Source organism: Balaenoptera physalus (assembly GCF_965194825.1).
Source record: "Balaenoptera physalus genome assembly, chromosome: 11".
In the NCBI taxonomy this organism is placed as follows: domain Eukaryota; kingdom Metazoa; phylum Chordata; class Mammalia; order Artiodactyla; family Balaenopteridae; genus Balaenoptera; species Balaenoptera physalus.
In genome coordinates, this window is record NC_138896.1 from 98,994,671 (window position 1) to 99,017,165 (window position 22,495).

General features: G+C 41.6%; 1 protein-coding gene across 12 annotated transcripts in view; it reads right to left on the reverse strand.

The window, feature by feature from the left end:
• SUMF1 (sulfatase modifying factor 1) overlaps positions 1-22,495 on the reverse strand; it is a 139,517-nt gene that overhangs the window by 69,259 nt on the left and 47,763 nt on the right. For all 12 annotated transcript variants that reach the window (XM_082412342.1, XM_082412346.1, XM_082412350.1 and 9 more), the window contains 3 exons: positions 10,282-10,364; positions 8,135-8,257; positions 7,264-7,378 (listed from right to left, as the gene is read on the reverse strand). In XM_082412342.1, the coding sequence (XP_082268468.1) occupies positions 7,264-7,378; positions 8,135-8,257; positions 10,282-10,364 (321 nt within the window). The remainder of the gene's footprint in view (positions 1-7,263; positions 7,379-8,134; positions 8,258-10,281; positions 10,365-22,495) is intronic.

Consider the following 22,495-nt stretch of genomic DNA (forward strand, 5'->3'; position numbering starts at 1 on the left):
CTGCTGGCCATGATGTCTTTTTAGCACTGAGAGACCCCAAGCCAATTCTGTCCTCTCCACCAGCCCCCTCCAGCTTATCTTTACGCCTCAGTCGTTATCATTGCAACACTGAGGGGACTTGTTTTTATAAAGAAAATGTGAATTCACTACCAAGCGTATCTGTAATACATAGAGGGTTTGCAATCTCTGGCACCTGGAAGTATGAGGTAAGCTGCACAGGCTCTTCAGCAAGTAGTCTGATCACATTTCAAAGGCAGACCAGACAGTCTGCCACATAATACTGTCACAGACATGGTACTTACTTGTGTAAGAAGGAGGATGGGGAGAAGGACGAGAGAAAAATCTTTGACTGAATAGTAAATATGTACAGAACAGTTTTGCTATTTTAGGGACTCAAAATTTTTCCTAACATATTGTAATAGAAATTCTCATACATGAAGAAAACTTTTATTTTTTAAATGAAAAAAATATTAAGTTATCTTTGGGGTTCTTTTATAAAAATCTTTTTTTAAATCCATGTTTTTTTCCCAATTAATGACGTAGAACTAAAAGGAATACCATTCACTTCTACTTGGCTTCAGATGGTTTTAGATCGACACATAAATATGGAAGCATCTGATACTTGGGCAATTCAGAGCACTTCAAAGTTATGAAGCTACTCCAAAAAAAACTTAATCCAGGCAAGGTGGAAAGCTGAAAATTTTTACCACTCTGCTTCCTTACTCAGCATTCATTATGGAAACAGTGGTACCTATTCATTGCTTCATTCAGTAACTCCATGCATGTCGACTGAAAGCAGGAAGGGTCTGATGACATAGACATGAACAAGCTTTAATGAGGGAGAAAGGAGGAGGATACCAAAAAAAAAAAAATCCAATCCTGAAAGGCAGGGTGGGATGAGTAAGGTAAGATAATGAAAGAAAAGGTGCAGGAACTCCCAAGAGGGAGAGATTTCGGGCTGAAGGTGAACCCTCCTCAACAAAGGTAGAGGTACCTTGTGGGAATTGAGGTCAGAGTTCAAAAGTCAGAGAGACAGTAAAGGAGGAAAGGCCAGAGGATACACTGTCCTTTCAAGAATTTGGAGATGATCAGGAAGAGCAAGACAGAATAACAGCTGGAAAGAGAAGGAAGGAAAAGAAGAAAATAAGTTATTTCAGGGAAAGAAGGGAAGGAGCAAGGGACGCGAGAGCAAGTGAGGTGGAACGAACGTTCTGGAAGAAGGAATCATTTCTCAGGCTCAGAGAGCAGACAAGTGGAGGGGCTCTCAGGTCAGTCAGCCTGAGGTCCGCTTTATGTGCCAACACACAGCAAGCACTGGGCAAGCAAGTTAGCCTATCTGGAGCAGTTAAGCCATAAGATGAGGAAATAAGAGCATCTACTCAAAGGTTTGAGGGCTTATCCCTCTTTAAACAATGACGTTTAAGTGAGGTAAAATCAGGAGGCTACCACCCCCAAAATTACCACACAGAGTATAAAAATTTTAAATGCTCATGGTTAAATTAATCACACCAACCAAAGCTTCCTTCCAGAAAGCTCAGGAGACAAATGTACCTGAGAAATACTTCAAACATGTTTATTTTCAGGTGAATGAGCTGATAGCCATGAAAACCAAAACATACTAATAACTGTACAACCGAGGCCTAACCAAATACAAATCTAATTCTTCAAATTCACTGTGGTCAGAATAATCTGCTCAGTTTACAACCAGAGTGAAAATAATAAAATACACAAAATAGCAGAGGAGGGAGCTATTTCACTGTAGTCCATCCTATCATTAAAGTTCAATTCCTGCTCTCAACTGACCAGGGCCTGTGGACACAACAAGGCAGCTAAGAAGGACGAGACAATTCTCTGGGTAAGCAGTCCCAATTTAAAGGTACATATCTTGTCAAGTCTCATTCCAAACACAGGTGTAAGTGGTCTCTCTGTAACTTGCTGCTTTTTCTCTCCTCAGGTCCTGTTTCTCAAATTGGTTATTTGCGGGCTCCTGGTAACTGTTCTAATTTTGTCTTAGGAACTTCTACGGCAACTTCTTCAGATAAGTTCTGTTGAATATACTCCAAGCAGACATCTATTGAACCCACAGTTAAATGTTCCAACTCTAAATATCTGTAAAGTATCCTTATTTCATATGGAAACTGGTGTTTTCTGAAAAGGTGCACTGACTTGAGAATAAATGACTATTTTCCTTGGAGGCTCATGTGCTTAAATAATGATAAGGAATTCTGTAGCCATTAAGTGCTGTAAAATAGTCATAACTGTCCAATACAGCTTCTCATGGCCTTTTATGAAAACTGGCAGGCGCTAATATAATTTGTGTGGTCCATCAGAAGCCCACGCCATAGGCTTCAAGGCTAAGGGCAGTGGCCCTACTTCACACAGACTCCCATCGAAGAGGGACATCCAGGCTGCCGAGGCCCTTCTCAAACCACGTGATGGCCACTGTCCTGTTTCTGCACCAACTATCATCTTTCCTGGGGGGTCATGAGCAACCTCATCTGGCACCTTATTCTGTTCATCCTGCAGCGCCGTTCTGCCGACAAAAGGTGGCCCATGAGATACTGGCTGGGCTTCTTACCCAGGAAATGGTTGAGAAAAGGTTGAGATAGTTTAGACCCCGAGGTCTCTAATCACTCATTTTACCGACTAAAACTATGCACCCATGAGAGCACAAGCGATCCTGAAGGAAACTTGCGAAGAACCAACTTCTAGATGGCCTGATTAGTCTTTTGCCTGTTGAATAATACATCCAGTTCCCATTGGTTTGTGTCGGTACCTTTATCATATACCTAACTCATACATATAGAATTTTAGAAGCACACACATATGCACTCATGTGCCTATTTAAGGGCAACATATTCTCATGCAACTTTTCTTTTTTTATATTAACTCTGCAAAAAAAAAAAACTATATTGCTTTAACTATATGGCTCAAAATATTTTTAAAGTTCTGATAGGTCAAGTGTCTCCTCACCCTTCATCTTTTCCAATGTCTCAGTCTTTCTCACTTGTTTATTATTTCAGTTGAAATTCTGGAATCATTTGGTCATGTTCCAAATAACATATGTGTGCTACATTCATAAATAAATTTTGGAAGAAATATATTCGTGTGAAACAAAAATACAAATATTTTAAAAATGACAACTGTTTGAAAGATTGTTGAAAGAAAATTATTCTCTGTAACAACAAACCCAGTAAGGTGCTATTTCCTCACCACAAGACATCTTTCCTGACTGCGTTGAGAAAACGACACCTGGCCTTCTCAAACTCTTCCAAAATATAGCAGAGGGAGGAACACTCGCAAACTCATTCTACGAGGCCACCATCACCCTGATACCAAAACCAGACAAAGATGTCACAAAGAAAGAAAACTACAGGCCAATATCACTGATGAACATAGATGCAAAAATCCTCAACAAAATACTAGCAAACAGAATCCAACGGCACATTAAAAGGATCATACACCATGATCAAGTGGGGATTATCGCAGGAATGCAAGGATTCTTCAATATACGCAAATCAATCAATGTGATACACCATATTAAAAATTAAAGGAGAAAAACCATATGATCATCTCAATAGATGCAGAAAAAGCTTTCAACAAAATTCAACACCCATTTATGATAAAAACCCTCCACAAAGTAGGCATAGAGGGAACTTTCCTCAACATAATAAAGGCCATATATGACAAACCCACAGCCAACATCGTTCTCAATGGTGAAAAACTGAAACCATTTCCACTAAGATCAGGAACAAGACAAGGTTGCCCACTCTCACCACTATTATTCAACATAGTTTTGGAAGTTTTAGCCACAGCAGTCAGAGAAGAAAAAGAAATAAAAGGAATCCAAATCGGAAAAGAAGAAGTAAAGCTGTCACTGTTCGCAGATGACATGATACTAAACATAGAGAATCCTAAAGACACTACCAGAAAACTACTCGAGCTAATCAATGAATTTGATAAAGTAGCAGGATACAAAATTAATGCAATCTCTAGAAGAAAATTAGAGAAATCTCTTGCATTCCTATACACTAATGATGAAAAATCTGAAAGAGAAATTAAGGAAACACTCTCATTTACCATTGCAACAAAAACAATAAAATACCTACGAATAAACCTACCTAAGGAGACAAAAGACCTGTATAAAGAAAACTATAAGACACTGATGAAAGAAATGAAAGATGACACAAACAGATGAAGAGATATACCGTGTTTTTGGACTGGAAGGATCAACATTGTGAAAAGGACTATACTACCCAAAGCAATCTACAGATTCAATGCAATCCCTATCAAACAACCAATGGCATTTTTGACAGAACTAGAACAAAAAATTTCACAATTTGTATGGAAACACAGAAGACCCCGAATAGCCAAAGCAATCCTGACAAAGGAAAATGGAGCTAGAGGAATCAGGCTCCCGGACTTCAGACTATACTACAAAGCTATAGTAATCAAGACAGTATGGTACTGGCACAAAACCAGAAATATAGATCAATAGAACAGGATAGAAAGCCCAGAGATAAACCCATGCACATATGGTCACCTTATTTTTGATAAAGGAGGTAAGAATATACAATGGAGAAAAGACAGCCTCTTTAATAAGTGGTGCTGGGAAAACTGGACAGCTACATGTAAAAGAATGAAATTAGAACACTCCCTAACACCATCCACAAAAATAAACTCAAAATGGATTAAAGACCTAAATGTAAGGTCAGACACTATCAAACTCTTAGAGGAAAACATAGGCAGAACACTCTATGACATAAATCACAGCAAGATCCTTTTTGACCCAGCTCCTAGAGAAATGGAAATAACAACAAAACTAAACAAATGGGACCTAATGAAACTTAAAAGCTTTTGCACAGTAAAGGAAACCATAAACAAGATGAAAAGACAACCCTCAGAATGGGAGAAAATATTTGCAAATGAAGCAACTGACAAAGGATTAATCTCCAAAATATACAAGCAGCTCACGCAGTTCAATATCAAAAAAACAAACAATCCAATCCAAAAATGGGTGGAAGACCTAAATAGACATTTCTCCAAAGAAGATATACAGATTGCTAACAAACACATGAAAGGATGCTCAACATTACTAATCATTCGAGAAATGCAAATCAAAACTACAATGAGGTATCACCTCACACCAGTCAGAATGGCCATCATCAAAAAATCTACAAACAATAAATGCTGGAGAGGGTGTGGAGAAAAGGGAACCCTCTTGCACTGTTGGTGGGAATGTAAATTGATACAGCCACTATGGAGAACAGTATGGAGGTTCCTTATAAAACTAAAAATAGAACTACCATACGACCCAGCAATCCCACTACTGGGCATATACCCTGAGAAAACCATAATTCAAAACGAGTCATGTACCACAATGTTCATTGCAGCTCTATTTACAATAGCCAGGACATGGAAGCAACCTAAGTGTCCATCGACAGATGAATGGATAAAGAAGATGTGGCACATATATACAATGGAATATTACTCAGCCATAGAAAGGAATGAAACTGAGTCATTGGTAGTGAGGTGGATGGACCTAGAGTCTGTCATACAGAGTGAAGTAAGTCAGAAAGAGAAAAACAAATACCATATGCTAACACATATATATGGAATCTAAAAAAAAAAAAATGGTTCTGAAGAACCTAGGGGCAGGACAGGAATAAAGACGCAGATGTAGAGAATGGACTTGAGGACATGGGGAGGGGAAAGGGTAAGCTGGGACGAAGTGAGAGAGTGGCATGGACGTATATACACTACCAAATGTAAAATAGATAGCTAGTGGGAAGCAGCCGCATAGCACAGGGAGATCAGCTCGGTGCTTTGTGACCACCTAGAGGGGTGGGATAGGGAGGGGGGGAGGGAGACGCAAGAGGGAGCTGATATGGGGATATATGTAACTGTATAGTTGATTCACTATGTTATAAAGCAGAAACTAACACACCATTGTAAAGCAATTATACTCCAATAAAGATGTTAAAAAAAAAAAAAAGAGAAAACGAAATGCTTTCAACATTGCTTCATTAATGTATGGTTTTGCTGACAAAAGAGCAGAAAGAAAGGAACACTCATGGAGGGAAACATGTGATACGCAGTCTGGAAAAGAGTTTGGTTATATATCTGAAACCCTTATCAAGAAAGTTTTCTAGTCTTTGACTCATTAATTTCACTGTTAGGAATCTATCTTTTAAAAAATCATCAGACTAATAAGGACCTACTGTATAGGATAGGGAACTCTTCTCAATACTCTGTAATGACCTACATGGAAAAGGAATCTAAAAAAGAGTGGATATATGTATATGTATAATTGATTCACTCTGCTGTACAGCAGAAACTAACACAATCAACTATATTCCAATAAAAATTTTTTAAAAAATCATCGGAGATACAATTTAATATCTATGCATAAGATGTTCATTGTTGTTTAGCAGAAAAATAGATATAATGTAAATTTGCAAAAATAAGAGATAAATAAATTAGGGTTCATTCAAATGACAAGTTATCCAGCTGCTAAAAGACATGTATTTGTGAAGAACTGCTAATGACAGATAAAATGTTGCTGATATTACACAGGGAAAAACAGTAGGATTTTAAATATTATAGTATGACCGAAAAGCAATATCTAAAAAATATATAGGCACATATACACCAGAAACATTTATGCTGGCATCTATGGTAATTAAGAGCATGGCCTTTGAAAACAAACCGACCTGGTTCAAATCCCAGCTGTGCTGCTTTCCAGCTGTGTAACCTTGGGCAAGTTAGTTAACCTCTGTGTGCCTCAGAATGCTCACCTGGAAAACGGGGATAACAGTACCTACCTTACAGAGCTGAAGAGACATTAAATGAGATAATTCATGCAAATGGCTCAGCAACATGCCTGGCACTCTGCAAGCACTCACTAACTACTAGCCATTAGGAGCATCATTAACACGGGAGACGAATGGGAGGAAATGCACCTACACGTTAACAGGGGTTACCTATCTCTGGGTGGTAGGATTCCAGATCCTTTCAGTTTTCTCCTCTGTACACTTCTTGTTTTTTCAAAGTTTCCACAACAAGTATTATGGAATCAGAAAGAAAAAGGTGTTACAGAAGAAGAACGTCTGGTTAATTATTAGTATTTGCTACGTGCGGTGGTGGACGGAGGCAGGAAGGGGGCAGCACGTGGGGCAGAGAGTGAGCGGCGCTTTCACCCATTGCTGGCGGTTTCTCGGTGCGCTGCAGCCGCCGCCATCCGTCACAAGCCTCGTTACTCACAGGCGCAGTCCCTCGAAAGCCGTCCTCTCCGGTGTTGGTCACAGGAAACTCGCCCTGCCAAATGTTGGCATAATGTTGGCCCTTCGGCTGCAGTTTGTTGCCCCAGGGGAAGAGTCTGTCAGAAGAGACACAGGCATCAGCCTGTCAAACAGACACAGGCTTCTGGACGAAAGTCAAGAGGAGGAAGGCAGTGAAAGAGAGAACATTGCTTGCTTGTTCCGAGTGAGCTATTCTTTAAAAAAAAAAAAAAAAATACATAAAGCTTTTAATCAGGATTTTTTTTTTAACTTCCGCACAACCAGTTCATGTCAAGTTCACAACAACCTTGGTCTCTCCTGAGGACTCAGGAGGCCTGAAATAAATCACAGAACTAAAAGAAGGGCTTATAGGAGGCTGGGAAAGCAGACATCATCCTGGACTTATATGGAAGCAGGCAACATCACACCGCACTTTTTTATAAAGCCTTCGTTATTTTAAGGAGCCTTTCCTAGAGGATGTGACCCAAACATGAGTTTTCTGTCTCATGGCTCTGGAAGCAAAGATATATTGCTGCTTCAGGAGATGCCTAAAATAAGAAAATCCAAAAAGCAAGGCAGCCTGCCAGGAGGCTCTAAGGAGGACTATGTGACACGGAGATGGGGGCTCAATTGTCGTAGCCCACCTCACCGCACACATGGCTTTGGGAGACTGTTAGGGGGTGGTGACCCCTGCATCCATGTTTCCTAAGTAACTTCACGGGCAGGAAGAAAGCCCAGTAGGAGCAAGCTGCGATCTGGCTGGGGTTTTAAATCAACTGTCCAGCTAAAGTAAGTTCCGTAGATTTAGAAAAAGGTCCACATACTGTTAGGCAAAGACGAGACCCTCCAAGTACCTATTTTGCAGGCCTCCTCGACAGCTGTACTCCCACTCGGCTTCCGTGGGCAACCGCTTCCCCGCCCATGTGCAGTAGGCGACGGCGTCGTTCCAGGAGACGTGAAGAACCGGGTGATCTGGCCTGGGGAACAGCGAGAGCAGAGTTAGCAGGGCAGGATCTGGAACCGGAATAGGAACCGGCAGGACCGGCTTCAGCAAAGTGCCCATCATCACCTTCACCTCAATCTGTGATACTGAGCTGGGCCTGGTCCCCAAATCAAGCCCCAGCCGGGCCACATCTGTCACCCTCTACCACGGGTTTCTGACATCTCAGGCTCCCAAAGAGCTTATGATCCCCTTTGGAACAAGACTCAAAACATTTCTTCACTTTGCAGGCAGGCCTGGACCCCCAGAGAATCTCACTTGGTGCAGTGGGTGTGGAGATGCACCGGCCAGATCCCCTTATGAGGAAGGAATGATCTTCCAGCTGCTGGGAGTGGCATCAGCAGAAGCTTCCAGCTCTCAGCTCCTTCAGGAGAGCTGCAAAGAGCCACCTCACAGCCACGAATGACCAACCACGGCAGGGGCATAAAGGCACAGCCATGTGAGTTCACCATAGCTAAATCCTATGGGTCATTTATACCCCAGAGCCCCAGGGACCGGGTGGGACGTCCTGGACCTGCATTGTAGTCTTGGCTTCGCCCTCTGCCCAATCCTGTTTCCTCCCCATCCCTTCCACAGGTGTGGATCCCCTTATATAAATATTCTGCACACCAAGCTCTATCTCAGCATCTGTTTCCAGAGAATCCAATCTGTGATACTTGGCCTTAAACTCTGTGTCTTTCTGCTATAGATGAGTCAGCTATATGTGCCTCACTCTAGCAAGTGAGGAATCTAGCAGATTCCAAGTAAGTATTTCTTCTAAAGGTATAGAGGGGTAGGGAAGGTTAGGGGGAAAGTTTGAGAATAAGGGGATAAACATAGTTACCCAGCACCAGATAACTTTAATTCCCTGCTCACTCTTTCTCAGGTGTACTCTACATTCCTAGGCTATTTCTTCAGCATCTTTGAATTCCCTACAGTAATTACACCATGACTTTCACTTATTCTTCACAAGCGTTTATTGAGTACCTATTAAATGCCAGTCACTGTTTTCAGCACTGATATTAAGACACGCACTTTTCTCAGAAGAAGGACTCAGTCAGTGCATATAATACATTCCACTCTGAGTTTTCCTTCTACCCTTTGCTTTTTCTTTTTCTATTAAATTCAGGAAAGAAGATAATAATTGGGACCTAAGAGGCCGTCAACCTGAGGTACCCAAGAATCCTACAACTTTCCACTTCATGGTCTATTTCTACCATAGAGGCTACCACCTCAGGCTTCGAAAGATTTCTGACGTTTTCAAGGGGCTATATCCCTAAAGCTGAACTTCATGTACTTCCAGCTTCCTGACAATGAGGGCAATAACCGGGAATGTTGTCAAAAACAGAAGCTCGAAAATCCCATCTGAAAAACTAGGTTAGGAGAACAGTTTTCTTGGGCCGTTGAGATGCTGAGTCCTGACCCAAACCTTTCTGCGTCTTCAGGGCTTAAAGTGCCATCCGTTTTTGCTTGAGATAATTATTTCTTTGCCACCCTGGAGACTTGCTGACCGACTTGCAGCTCTGTGGTTTTTCAGTCAGACGGTGGCTTCAAAGTATGTCAGTCCAGGACTGGAGATAACATGAGTCCTAAACCCAAGGCCTGGGCTTCTACAGTGGCCACCTGGCAGGACACCACCACTTATCTGTAAGACAGATGGTCTCCTTCCTCACAATGACCCACTCATGAGGGAGAGCAAACAGACAAGTTGTAAAGGTTAAACATGTCATGAGATTTGTAATAGGCCTGTCAAAGGGGGAGAAAATCTCCAAGAGGGAACCCTCTGACAGGCCAAATGAGGGAGGAAGAAGGCCACTTATGGAGAGCTCTCTGTGAGTTAGGCGCTGTGTTTGGGTCTGTACATACAGTATTTCCTGCCATCCTATTTTCCTACCAACCAAGTGAGTCGAGTTTGTCATACTCACTCTTTTATAGAAGATGGCCACTGAGTTTCTTTTCAACAGCACAGGAACCTATTTTGGAAGGAAACATGTCTTCTGGGGAAAGACCCGCCAGCCTCACCTGTGCAGGACAGTAGAGTCGGGCCCTTCTGGGTGTCTCCAGTTAGCGCCTTTAACAGGTAACCACCAGGGAGCAGCTGCCACCTCAAAGCAACCCAGAATAAGCTGAGGTTAGTTATGATGCCTCTAGAAAAACACTGACTCAGTCTGTGCAGAAAAAAATCTCTCTTAAGGTCTTCAACTTACAGTCGACTTACCAAATAACTTTACCAGAATATCAAAAATAAAGATTTATATGTAACTAAATCTAACAAGTAAGCATTATCTCGGGAATTCCCTGGCGGTCCACTGGTTAGGAGTTGATGTTTCACTGCTGTGGTCCAGGTTCAATTCCTGGTTGGGGAACTAAGATCCAGCAAGCCACACATTGTGGCCAAAAAAAAAAAAGCATTATCTCACATCATAAAGCACCACAGTGATTAAATAAATATGTATCTAAATGGTGTGTGTCTCCAAGAATTTTAAAAGACACACTTCTAGCTAACCCTCTATAATCTCTAACAAGTGAGACAGGTAGTACTACTCCTATTTAAAAGATGGCGAAACAGCATTAATCTTACAGTTAAGTGCCGGGCTGAAGGTCAACCAAGGTGGTCAGAGACCAAGCTGAACCACAGCATAAAGAGCTGGAGTGTGTTTTCAAAAGACCCTGGTTAATATCCAGCCCAACATTAGTTGTATGGCTCTGGGCAAGTTCACTGCTTGCAGGGCCCCAGAGTCCTCGTCTGTGAAATGGGAGCAGGCCCGCCTGCCTCACCTACCTCAGACTCAGAGGAGGCTGCATTAGATAGGACTGGGAAGTGCTCAGCCCAGACCCTGTTCCCAGAACCTTAAATCCTACTTTACAGTTCTGTTAACCCAAATACCAGTATCAAGTGGCCCTCATTTAGCGATTGATTTGAGAACTTGGCTTTGGAGTCGGGCAAAATGAGATGTGAATCATGGCTCTGCCACTCCGTGGGTGACCCCTGGCAACCTAATCAACCTCCCCACACCTGTTTTCTCATTTGTAGGTGAAGACAGTAGCAATGCCTACCTCAGGGGTTACTACAAGGAGGAAACAGAACGTACACACAGGGCTTAGGACTAGGCCTAGCACTGAGCAAGCACTCAGTACAGGGAACCAGTCTCAACCATGGGCCTCATGACAGTCAGGAAGAGAGTTACAAAAAAATTACCATCATCAATGATGCTAATACTAAGTAAAGAAGTGTGCAAATGTTTCTTCTAATATAAACCAGAGCAGACTCAAGGTTATCCCCATGACAATGTTACTCTCAGTCCTCTGCGTCCTGATGAGCCAGCCTGAGTGGAAGAGAAGGGAGAATGTGATCCTGCTACCAATTACAGCAATCACTGAAAACACCAAACCCTGTCTGGCTCTTTTCTCACATCAGCGCAATCAAAACATTCATGGTATTCCAATCACAGTTTGATGGAAAAAGCCAAATTCTTTTATATTTCAACGAAAGAGGCATTGTGTCCTTAAAGGACACTACTGCAAAGTGTTTTATTTTTCAGAGAGCAGGAAAGGTGAAAGGCATGGCTTCTTCCTATTTCTTCTGTGGCACTGCGGAATCTTTAATGGGGAGATGTTCTCGCTGACTACTCTGCTTGATGTTTAGGTGCCAGTGACAGGTAACTCATTCCATGTCAAGGGAAGACCTGCAGAGAAAGCCCAGGTCATCCCACTCTTGCATTTCAGTATCTTTACATCACTCACCCACCTCTACCCTGCCCCCAACACTAAGGCCACCAGAAGGTTCTATTTCTCAAATAAAAAATAAAAAATTTTAAAAAAGGAGAAGAAGAAGAATAAAAACAAACAAACAGGAAAAATGTTAACCTTTGTTAAATCTGGGTGGTAGGAACTAGAATGCCTATTTTTCTTATACCCTATTGTATTTGGAAATATTTCATCATTAGCAATTTTTTTTAACATCTTTATTGAAGTATAATTGCTTTACAATGGTGTGTTAGTTTCTGCTGTATAACAAAGTGAATCAGCTATACATATACATTTATCCCCACTTCTCCTCCCTCTTGCATCTCCCTCCCACCCTCCCTATCCCACCCCTCTAGGTGGATACAAAGCACCGAGCTGATCTCCCTGTGCTATGCGGCTGCTTCCCACTAGCTATCTATTTTACATTTGGTAGTGTATATATGTCCATGCCACTCTCTCACTTCATCCCAGCTTACCCTTCCCCCTCCCCGTGTCCTCAAGTCCATTAGCAATTTTTTTAATGGATTTATTTATCTATTCTATTACTGATGGGCATTTGGGTAGCTTCCAGTTTGGGCTACTATGAATGGTACTACTTCTGTGAACATTCTTGAAAGCTCATGACTTAGTAAATATGCGTAAGCATTTCTGCTGATTGCACACTGTGGAGTGGAACTGCTGGATCCCAGGGTAGACACAGGCACAGCTTTAGTAAAGACAGCAAACACAAGCCTTAATGGCAGAAGTCCTCCACAGTTCGCGACCTTCTTCAACGGGTAACTTCCATGGAGTTGACTGTGTGTGGTAGACACAGGGCAGTTGCTCCAGTGGCCTCTGAGTCCATTCCCTTTCCCTCTCTTCTTCCCCTTAACTCACTCTGGTTGCAAATATTTATTGAGCACCTACTATCTGCCAGGAGCTGAGCCTAATTCCTAAAGGGGATCTTCAACTCCCAGAATCCTCAGAGTATGACTTAAGACAGTTGGTATATTGCGAGTTTTTCAACTATTTGTTGCACATATTTATCTTACATGGTTAACTGCACAAAGCAGGATACAATGTGTGAACCTAGTCATTTTATTTTCTTCCAAAAATATCTACAAAACTCAAATTGGTGGGTCCGGGTACCACCTTACACACATGGGATCTATAGCTCCTACTCAACTTCCTCCCCATCATATACACACACTTTCCTCTCATTCTAGATATCTGCTTTTCATTTCTCCCACTACCACTCTTGCCTGAAATCTTTCACATTTCTTAGCAACCCATTGAAAACAGACCACCTCAGCACAACTAACTTATTAGGTCACATAATTCCTTGTTGGAGGGGTGCTGTCCCGTGCACTGTAGGATGCTCAGCCGCATCGCAGGCCCCTCCCCACTAGATGCCAGTAGCATCCTACCTGCCACCCAACTATGACAACCAAAAATGTCTCCATATTCACCAAGCCCCATACAAGACAAAGCTAGGGGGCCTATAAGGGAAACTAACGGCATTGCCACCTGTCAGAAAGACTGTAAGTCCCCATTGTAATGGTCAGATTCAGAGTCAGGAACCATTTCCACGTAGGACACATAAAGAAGGAAAGATAAGTAATCAAAGTCACCCACAAGAGAAGACTGAGCTCAGAGGTAGTACATCATTCATCATAGCCAAGTTGTACTGGGAAAGCCATGTTTTCTGGCCAAACTTATGGCAAATCCCATCGAGTGTCACCAGGTGCCTTCTTCCAAATATCACTGATAACTCCATGTTTTTATTTATTTATTTATTTTTTAGCATCTTTGAGTATAATTGCTTTACAATGGTGTGTTAGTTTCTGCTTTATAAAAAAGTGAATCAGCTATACATATACATATATCCCCAAATCTCCTCCCTCTTGCGTCTCCCTCCCACCCTGTCTATCCCACCACTAGGAGGTCACAAAGCACCAAGCTGATCTCCCAGTGCTATGTGGCTGCTTCCCACTAGCTATCTATTTTACATTTGGTAGTGTATATATGTCCATGCCACTCTCTCACTTCGTCCCAGCTTACCCTTTCCCCTCCCCATGTCCTCAAGTCCATTCTCTACATCTGCGTCTTTATTCCTGTCCTGCCCCTAGGTTCTTCAGAACCATTTTTTTTTTTTTAGATTCCATATATATGTGTTAGTATATGGTATTTGTTTTTCTCTTTCTGACTTACTTCACTCTGTATGACAGACTCTAGGTCCATCCACCTCACTACCAATGACTCAGTTTCATTCCTTTCTATGGCTGAGTAATATTCCATTGTATATATGTGCCACATCTTCTTTATCCATTCATCTGTCGATGGACACTTAGGTTGCTTCCATGTCCTGGCTATTGTAAATAGAGCTGCAATGAACATTGTGGTACATGACTCTTTTTGAATTATGGTTTTCTCAGGGTATATGCCCAGTAGTGGGATTGCTAGGTCGTATGGTAGTTCTATTTTTAGTTTTATAAGGGACTTCCATACTGTTCTCCATAGTGGCTGTATCAATTTACATTCCCACCAACAGTGCAAGAGGGTTCCCTTTTCTCCACACCCTCTCTAGCATTTACTGTTTGTAGATTTTTTGATGATGGCCATTCTGACTGGTGTGAGGTGATACCTCATTGTAGTTTTGATTTGCATTTCTCTAATGATTAGTGATGTTGAGCATCCTTTCATGTGTTTGTTAGCAATCTGTATATCTTCTTTGGAGAAATGTCTGTTTAGGTCTTCTACCTTTTTTTGAATTGGGTTGTTTGTTTTTTTGTTATGGAACTACATGAGCTGCTTGTAAATTTTGGAGATTAATCCTCTGTCAGTTGCTTCATTTGCAAATATTTTCTCCCATTCTGAGGGTTGACTTTTCTCCTTGTTTATGTTTTCCTTTGCTGTGGAAAAGCAGGTAGGATTGTATTGCTATAAACTTCCCTCTTAGAAATGCCTTTGCTGCATCCCATAGGTTTGGGGCCATCTTGTTTTCATTGTCATTTGTTTCTAGGTATTTATTGATTTCCTTTTTGATTTCTTCAGTGGTCTCTTGGTTATTAAGTAGTGTATTGTTTAGCCTCCATGTGTTTGTATTTTTTACAGATTTTTTTCCTGTAATTGATATCTTGTCTCATGGTGTTGTGGTCAGAAAAGATACTTGATATGATTTCAATTTTCTTAAATTTATCAAGGCTTGATTTGTGACCCAAGATATGATCTATCCTGGAGAATGTTCCATGAGCACTTGAGAATAAAGTGTGTTCTCTTGTTTTTGGATGGAATATCCTATAAATATCAATTAAGTCCCTCTTGTTCAATGTATCATTTAAAGCTTGTGTTTCCTTATTTATGTTCATTTTGGATGATCTGTCCATTGGTGAAAGTGGGGTGTTCAAGTACCCTACTATGATTGTGTTAGTGTCAATTTCCCCTTTTATGGCTGTTAGCACTTGCCTTATGTAATGAGGTGTTCCTATGTTGGATGCATAAATATTTACAATTGTTATATCTTCTTCTTGGATTGATCCCTTGATCATTATGTAGTGCCCTTCTTTGTCTCTTGTAAGAGTCTTTGTTTTAAAGTCTATTTTGTCTGATATGAGAATTACTACTCCAGCTTTCTTTTGATTTCCATTTGCATGGAATATCTTTTTCCATCCCCTCACCTTCAGTCTGTATGTGTCCCTAAGTCTGAAGTGGATCTCTTGTAGACAGCATATATAAGGGTCTTGTTTTTTTATCCATTCAGCCAGTCTATGTCTTTTGGTTGGAGCATTAATCCATTCACGTTTAAGGTAATTATCGATATGTATGTTCCTATTACCATTTTCTTAATTGTTTTCGGTTTGTTATTGTAGGTCTTTTTCCTTTTCTTGTGTTTCCTGCCTAGAGAAGTTCCTTTAGCATTTGTTGTAAAGCTGGTTTGGTGGTACTCAATTCTCTTAGCTTCTGCTTGTCTGTAAAGATTTTAATTTCTCCATCGAATCTGAATGAGATCATTGCTGGGTAGAGTAATCTTGGTTGTAGGTGTTTCCCTTCCATCACTTTAAATATGTCCTGCCACTCCCTTCTGGCTTGCAGAGTTTAAGCTGAAAGATCAGTTGTGAACATTATGGGGATTCCCTTGTGTGTTATTTGTTGTTTTTCCCTGCTGTTTTAAAATTTTTTTCTTTGTATTTAATGTTTGATAGTTTGATTAATATGTGTCTTGGTGTGTTTCTCTTTGGGTTTTTCCTGTATGGGACTCTCTGCACTTCCTGGACTTGATTGACTACTTCCTTTCCCATATTAGGGAACTTTTCAACTATAATCTCTTCAAATATTTTCTCAGTCCCTTTCTTTTTCTCTTCTTCTTCTGGGACCCCTAAAATTCGAATGTTGGTGCGTTTAATGTTGTCCAAGAGGTCTCTGAGACTGTCCTCAATTCTTTTCATTCTTTATTCTGTATTCTGCTCTACGGTAGTTATTTCCACTATTTTATCTTCCATGTCACTTATCCGTTCTTCTGCCTCAGTTATTCTGTTATTGATTCCTTCTAGAAAAGTTTTAATTTCATTTATTGTGTTGTTCATCATTGTTTGTTTGCTCTTTAGTTCTTCTACTTCGTCATTAAATGTTTCTTGTATTTTCTCCATTCTCTTTCCAAGATTTTGGATCATCTTTACTATCATTACTCTGAATTCTTTTTCAGGTAGACTGCCTATTTCCTCTTCATATGTTTGGTCTGGTGAGTTTTTACCTTGCTCCTTCATCTGCTGTGTGTTTCTCTGTCTTCTCATTTTTGCTTAACTTACTGTGTTTGGGGTCTCCTTTTCTCAGGCTGCAGGTTCGTAGTTCCCGTTGTTTTTGACGTCTGCCCCCAGTGGCTAACGTTGGTTCCGTGGGCTGTGTAGGCTTCCTGGTGGAGGGGACTAGTGCCTGTGTTCTGGTGGATGAGGCTGGACCTTGTCTTTCTGGTGGACAGTACAACGTCCAGTGGTGTGTTTTGGGGTGTCTATGACCTTATGATTTTAGGCAGCCTCTCTGCTAACGGGTGGGGTTGTGTTCCTGTCTTGCTAGTTGTTTGGCATAGGGTGTCCAGCACTGTAGCTTGCTGGTCGTTGAGGGGAGCTGGGTCTTAGCGTTTAGATGGAGATCTCTGGGAGAGCTTTTGCCGTTTGACACTATGTGGAGCTGGGAGGTCTCTTGTGGACCAGTGTCCTGAACTTGGCTCTCCCACCTCAGAGGCACAGGCCTGACACCCGGCCAGAGCACCAAGACCCTGTCAGCCAAACGGCTCAGAAGAAAAGGGAGAAAAAAAGAAAGAAAAAAAGAGAAAAATAAAATAAAGTTATAAAAATAAAAAAAATTTTAGGGGCTTCCCTGGTGGCGCAGTGGTTGAGAGTCTGCCTGCCAATGCAGGGGACGCGGGTTTGGGCCCTGGTCTGGGAAGATCCCACATGCCGCGGAGCAACTAGGCCCGTGAGCCACAATTACTGAGCCTGCGCATATGGAGCCTATGCTCGGCAAAGAGGGGGGCCGCGATGGTGAGAGGCCCATGCACCGCAATGAAGAGTGGCCCCCGCACCACAATGAAGAGTGGCCCCCGCACCGCGATGAACAGTGGCCCCCGCTTGCCACAACTAGAGAAAGCCCTCGCACAGAAACGAAGACCCAACAAAGCCATACATACATACATACATACATAAATAAAAAGAATGTAAGCAGACAAGAATAGCATTAAAAAAATTTAAAAAAAAATTTTAAATTATTAAAAATAAAAAAATTAAAAAGTAATTTAAAAAACGAAAAAAAGAAAGAAAGAAAGAAGAGAGCAACCAAACCAAAAAACAAATCCACCAATGACAACAAGCGCTAAAAACTATACTTAAAAAAAAAAAAAGGACAGAAAGAACCCTAGGACCAGAACCATAAATGGTAAAAGCAAAGCTATACAGACAAAACCACACAAAGAAGCACAGACATACACACTCACAAAAAGAGAAAAAGGAAAAACTATATATCTATATACTAAATAAAAAAGGAAGAGAGCAACCAAATCAATAAACAAATCTACCAATGATAATAAACCCTGAATACTAAACTAAGACAAACATAAAACCAGGAACAAATTAGATGCAGAAAGCAAACCCCAAGTCCACAGTTGCTCCCAAAGTCCACCTCCTCAATTTGGGATGATTTGTTGTCTATTCAGGTATTCCACATATGCAGGTACATCAAGTTGATGGTGGGGATTTAATCCGCTGCTCCCGAGGCTGCTGGGAGAGATTTCCCTTCTCTTCTTTGTTCGCACAGCTCCTGGGGTTCAGCTTTGGATTTGGACCCGCCTCTGCGTGTAGGTCGCCTGAGGGTGTCTGTTTTTCACTCAGACAGGACGGGGTTAAAGGAACAGCTGATTCGGATGCTCTGGCTCACTCAGGTCGGGGTGGAGGGAGGGGTACGGAATGTGGGGTGAGCCTGCGGCTGCAGAGGCCACCATAACGTTGCACCAGCCTGAGGTGCATCGTGTGTTCTCCCGGGGAAGTTGTCCCTGGATTACGGGACCCTGGCAGTGGCGGGCTGCACAGGCTCCCGGGAGGGGTGGTGTGGACAGTGACCTGTGCTTCCACACAGGCTTCTTGGTGGCGGCAGCAGCATTAGTGGCTCATGCCTGTCTCTGGGGTCCGCGCTGATACCCAAGGCTCGTGCTCGTCTCTGGAGCTCCTTTAGGTGGTGCTCTGAATCCCCTCTCCTCACGCACCTGGAAAAAACTGTCTCTTGCCCTTTCGGCAGGTCCAGACTTTTTCCCAGATTCCCTCCCGGCTAGCTGTGATGCACTAGCCTCCTTAGGCTGTGTTCACACAGCCAACCACAGTCCTCTCCATGGGATCCGACCTCCAAACCCCGAGCCTCAGCTCCCAGCCCCCACCTGTCCCAGCGGGTGAGCAGACAAGCCTCTCGGGCTGGTGAGTGCTGGTCGGCACTGATCCTCTGTGCAGGAATCTCTCCACTTTGCCCTCCGCACCACTGTTGCTGCGCTCTCCTCTGTGGCTCTGAAGCTCCCCACCTCACCACGCCCCGTCTCTGCCAGTGAAGGGGCTTCCTAGTGTGTGGAAACCTTTCCTCCTTCACAGCTCCCTCCCAGAGGTGCAGGTCCTGTCCCTCTTCTTTTGTCTCTATTTTTTCTTTTTTCTTTTGCCCTCCCCAGGTACATGGGGAGTTTCTTGACTTTTGGGAAGTCTAAGGTCTTCTGCCAGCGTTCAGTAGGTGTTCTGTAGGAGCTGTTCCACATGTAGATGTATCTCTGATATATTTGTGGGGAGGAAGGTGATCCCCACATCTTACCTCCTCCGCCATCTTGAAGGTCTCCCTCAACTCCATGTTTTTACAAACTTGTTCTTGAACTCCTGGTCATGTCTTAAAAATAAATGCTATTCTACTATGTTTAGGAACTTATGAAATAAGCATCTTTTGAGAGTCATACATGAGCCAGTTAATTCAAGGTTACACTGCAAATTATGACATCTCTCATTCCTTTTCTTTAACGAAAATAGTCTTCAGGGGTGTTGTTTCCAGATTCACAGCAGCAACATGAGTGGACTAGCATTTGTGACAAGCCTCATCCTAAAAAGAGAAATTTGGGGGGTGGGGGGGAATGTGGTTGCCCATCTACATATTTTCTGTTCAACTGAGACACTTCTAGTTGAGTTACAGCACTCCCTCATACCCAGGGGGGAAAGTACTTTACTTGACCTATTTCAAGTCAAACATCTCCATAGCGACTGTCTTGGGTTTAAGTTGAAACAGCTGTACCAGACAGCCAGCAACCAATTACAATGTAAATAGGATCCTTGTGAGTATTGATGTCCCCTTGAGAAATGGACTTCAGAAAGCAAAGACATCTTTTCCCACCTCTCCCTAGGGACATAACCATACTTGTAGTAACAGCTTAAAGAAAAGAAAAGGGGAAGACAGCAAAGGTGCCTTTATTCTTGCCAAGTGGTAAATTATGCTTCTCATACACACACAGCCTAGAAAGAAGTCGGCACAGGAAAAAGAGCACTGTGTAATTATGCACATTCAAGTGTAAAGATGTCAAGTTCACAACTTTACAACTGTTCTTTAAAAAATTAAATGTATTTAGACAAGAGAATTAAAAACATGGACATTTCTCGAAACGCATTACAAAATATGACAGTTACCCCATAAAAAGAGCCTGGGAGAATTTTTCAACTGGCACCAGTGAACAATGAGAAATCACAGGTCTGTTCAAATTCATGAAGTATAAATAAAACTGGATGAGAATCAAATGCAACTGAAGGAATAAAATGGAATAGAAAGCACACATGAGTAAAAATCTCTTTCTTCAACACCCAATACAAATGTAGAAAATTGAGAACTAGGCTTGAATAAAGAATAAAAACCGCAGTGGGGTGGGGATGGTGGTGTGCTGAATTGGGTGATTGGGATTGACATGTATACACTGATGCGTATAAAATTGATGACGAAAGAAAGAAAGAAAGAGAGAGAGAGAGAGAGAGAGAAAGAGAGAAAGAAAGAAAGAAAGAAAGAAAGAAAGAAAGAAAGAAAGAAAGAAAGAAAGAAAGAAAGAAAGAAAGGGAAAGGAAGGAAGGAAGGAAGGAAGGAAGGAAGGAAGGAAGAAAGAAAGAAAGAAAGAAAGAAAGAAAGAAAGAAAGAAAGAAAGAAAGAAAGAAAGAAAGAAAGAAAAGAAAGAAGGAATAAAAACAAATTCGTCATTAAAAACCATAGGTAGTCAAGTCTGACAGCTTATTTCAAATTAAATCCTAAAGCAGGTACCTTGACTACTTAATAGAACACATGAGAGTAAAAAATGCATGCCTTTTCAAACAGAGTACAAATATTTCAGAAATTTAAGGCAGATCTGAAATTTTTCAATACTTTCTGCTTCAGTTCCTACTGAAATTCCTCATGCTAGAATACACTGCATTCCCTGACACAAATCGGTATACTCTAAATATTCATTCCGTGTCCTTAAGAGAGTAGCAGAAATCCTATAGAGTCACTCATTATAGACAATGTGTAAAAACAGCCTAAGGGAGAGGGCAGAGGGCAGAAGCAAGAAGAACTAGAGTCCCGCAGCCTGTGGAACAAAAACCACATTCACAGAAAGATAGACAAGATGAAAAGGCAGAGGGCTATGTACCAGACGAAGGAACAAGATAAAACCCCAGAAAAACAACTCAATGAAGTGGAGATAGGCAACCTTCCAGAAAAAGAATTCAGAATAATGATAGTGAAGATGATCCAGGACCTCGGAAAAACAATGGAAGCTAAGATCGAGAAGATGCAAGAAATGTTTAACAAAGACCTAGAAGAATTAAAGAACAAACAAACAGAGATGAACAATACAATAACTGAAATGAAAACTACACTAGAAGGGTTCAATAGCAGAATAACTGAGGCAGAAGAACGGATAACTGACCTGGAAGACAGAATGGTGGAATTCACTGCTGCGGAACAGAATAAAGAAAAAAGAATGAAAAGTAATGAAGACAGCCTAAGAGACCTCTGGGACAACATTAAACGCAACAACATTCACATTACAGGGGTCCCAGAGAGAGAAGAGAGAGAGAAAGGACCAGAGAAAATATTTGAAGAGATTATAGTCGAAAACTTCCCTAACATGGGAAAGGAAATAGCCACCCAAGTCCAGGAAGCACAGCGAATCCCATACAGGAAAAACCCAAGGAGAAACACGCCGAGACACACAGTAATCAAATTGGCAAAAATTAAAGACAAAGAAAAATTATTGAAAGCAGCAAAGGCAAAATGACAAATAACATACAAGGGAACTCCCGTAAGGTTAACAGCTGATTTCTCAGCAGAAACTCTACAAGCCAGAAGGGGGTGGCATGATATACCTAAAGTGATGAAAGGGAAGAACCTACAACCAAGATTACTCGACCAGGCAAGGATCTCATTTAGATTTGATGGAGAACTCAAAAGCTTTACAGACAAGCAAAAGCTAAGAGAAATCAGCACCACCAAACCAGCTCTACAACAAATGCTAAAGGAACTTCTCTAAGTGCGAAACACAAGAGAAGAAAAGGAACTACAAATACAAACCCAAAACAACTACGAAAATGGTCATAAGGACATACATATCGATAATTACCTTAAACGTGAATGGATTAAATGCTACAACCAAAAGACACAGGCTTGCTGAATGGATACAAAAACAAGACCATATATATGCTGTCTACAAGCAACCCACTTCAGATGTAGGGACACATACAGACTAAAAGTGAGAGGATGGAAAAAGATATTCCATGCAAATGGAAATCAAAAGAAAGCTGGAGTAGCAATACTCATAACAGATGAAATAGACTTGAAAATAAAGAATGTTACAAGAGACAAGGAAGGACACTACATATTGATCAAGGGATCAATCCAAGAAGAAGATATAACAATCATAAATATATATGCACCCAACATAGGAGCACCTCAATACATAAGGCAACTGCTAACAGCTATAAAA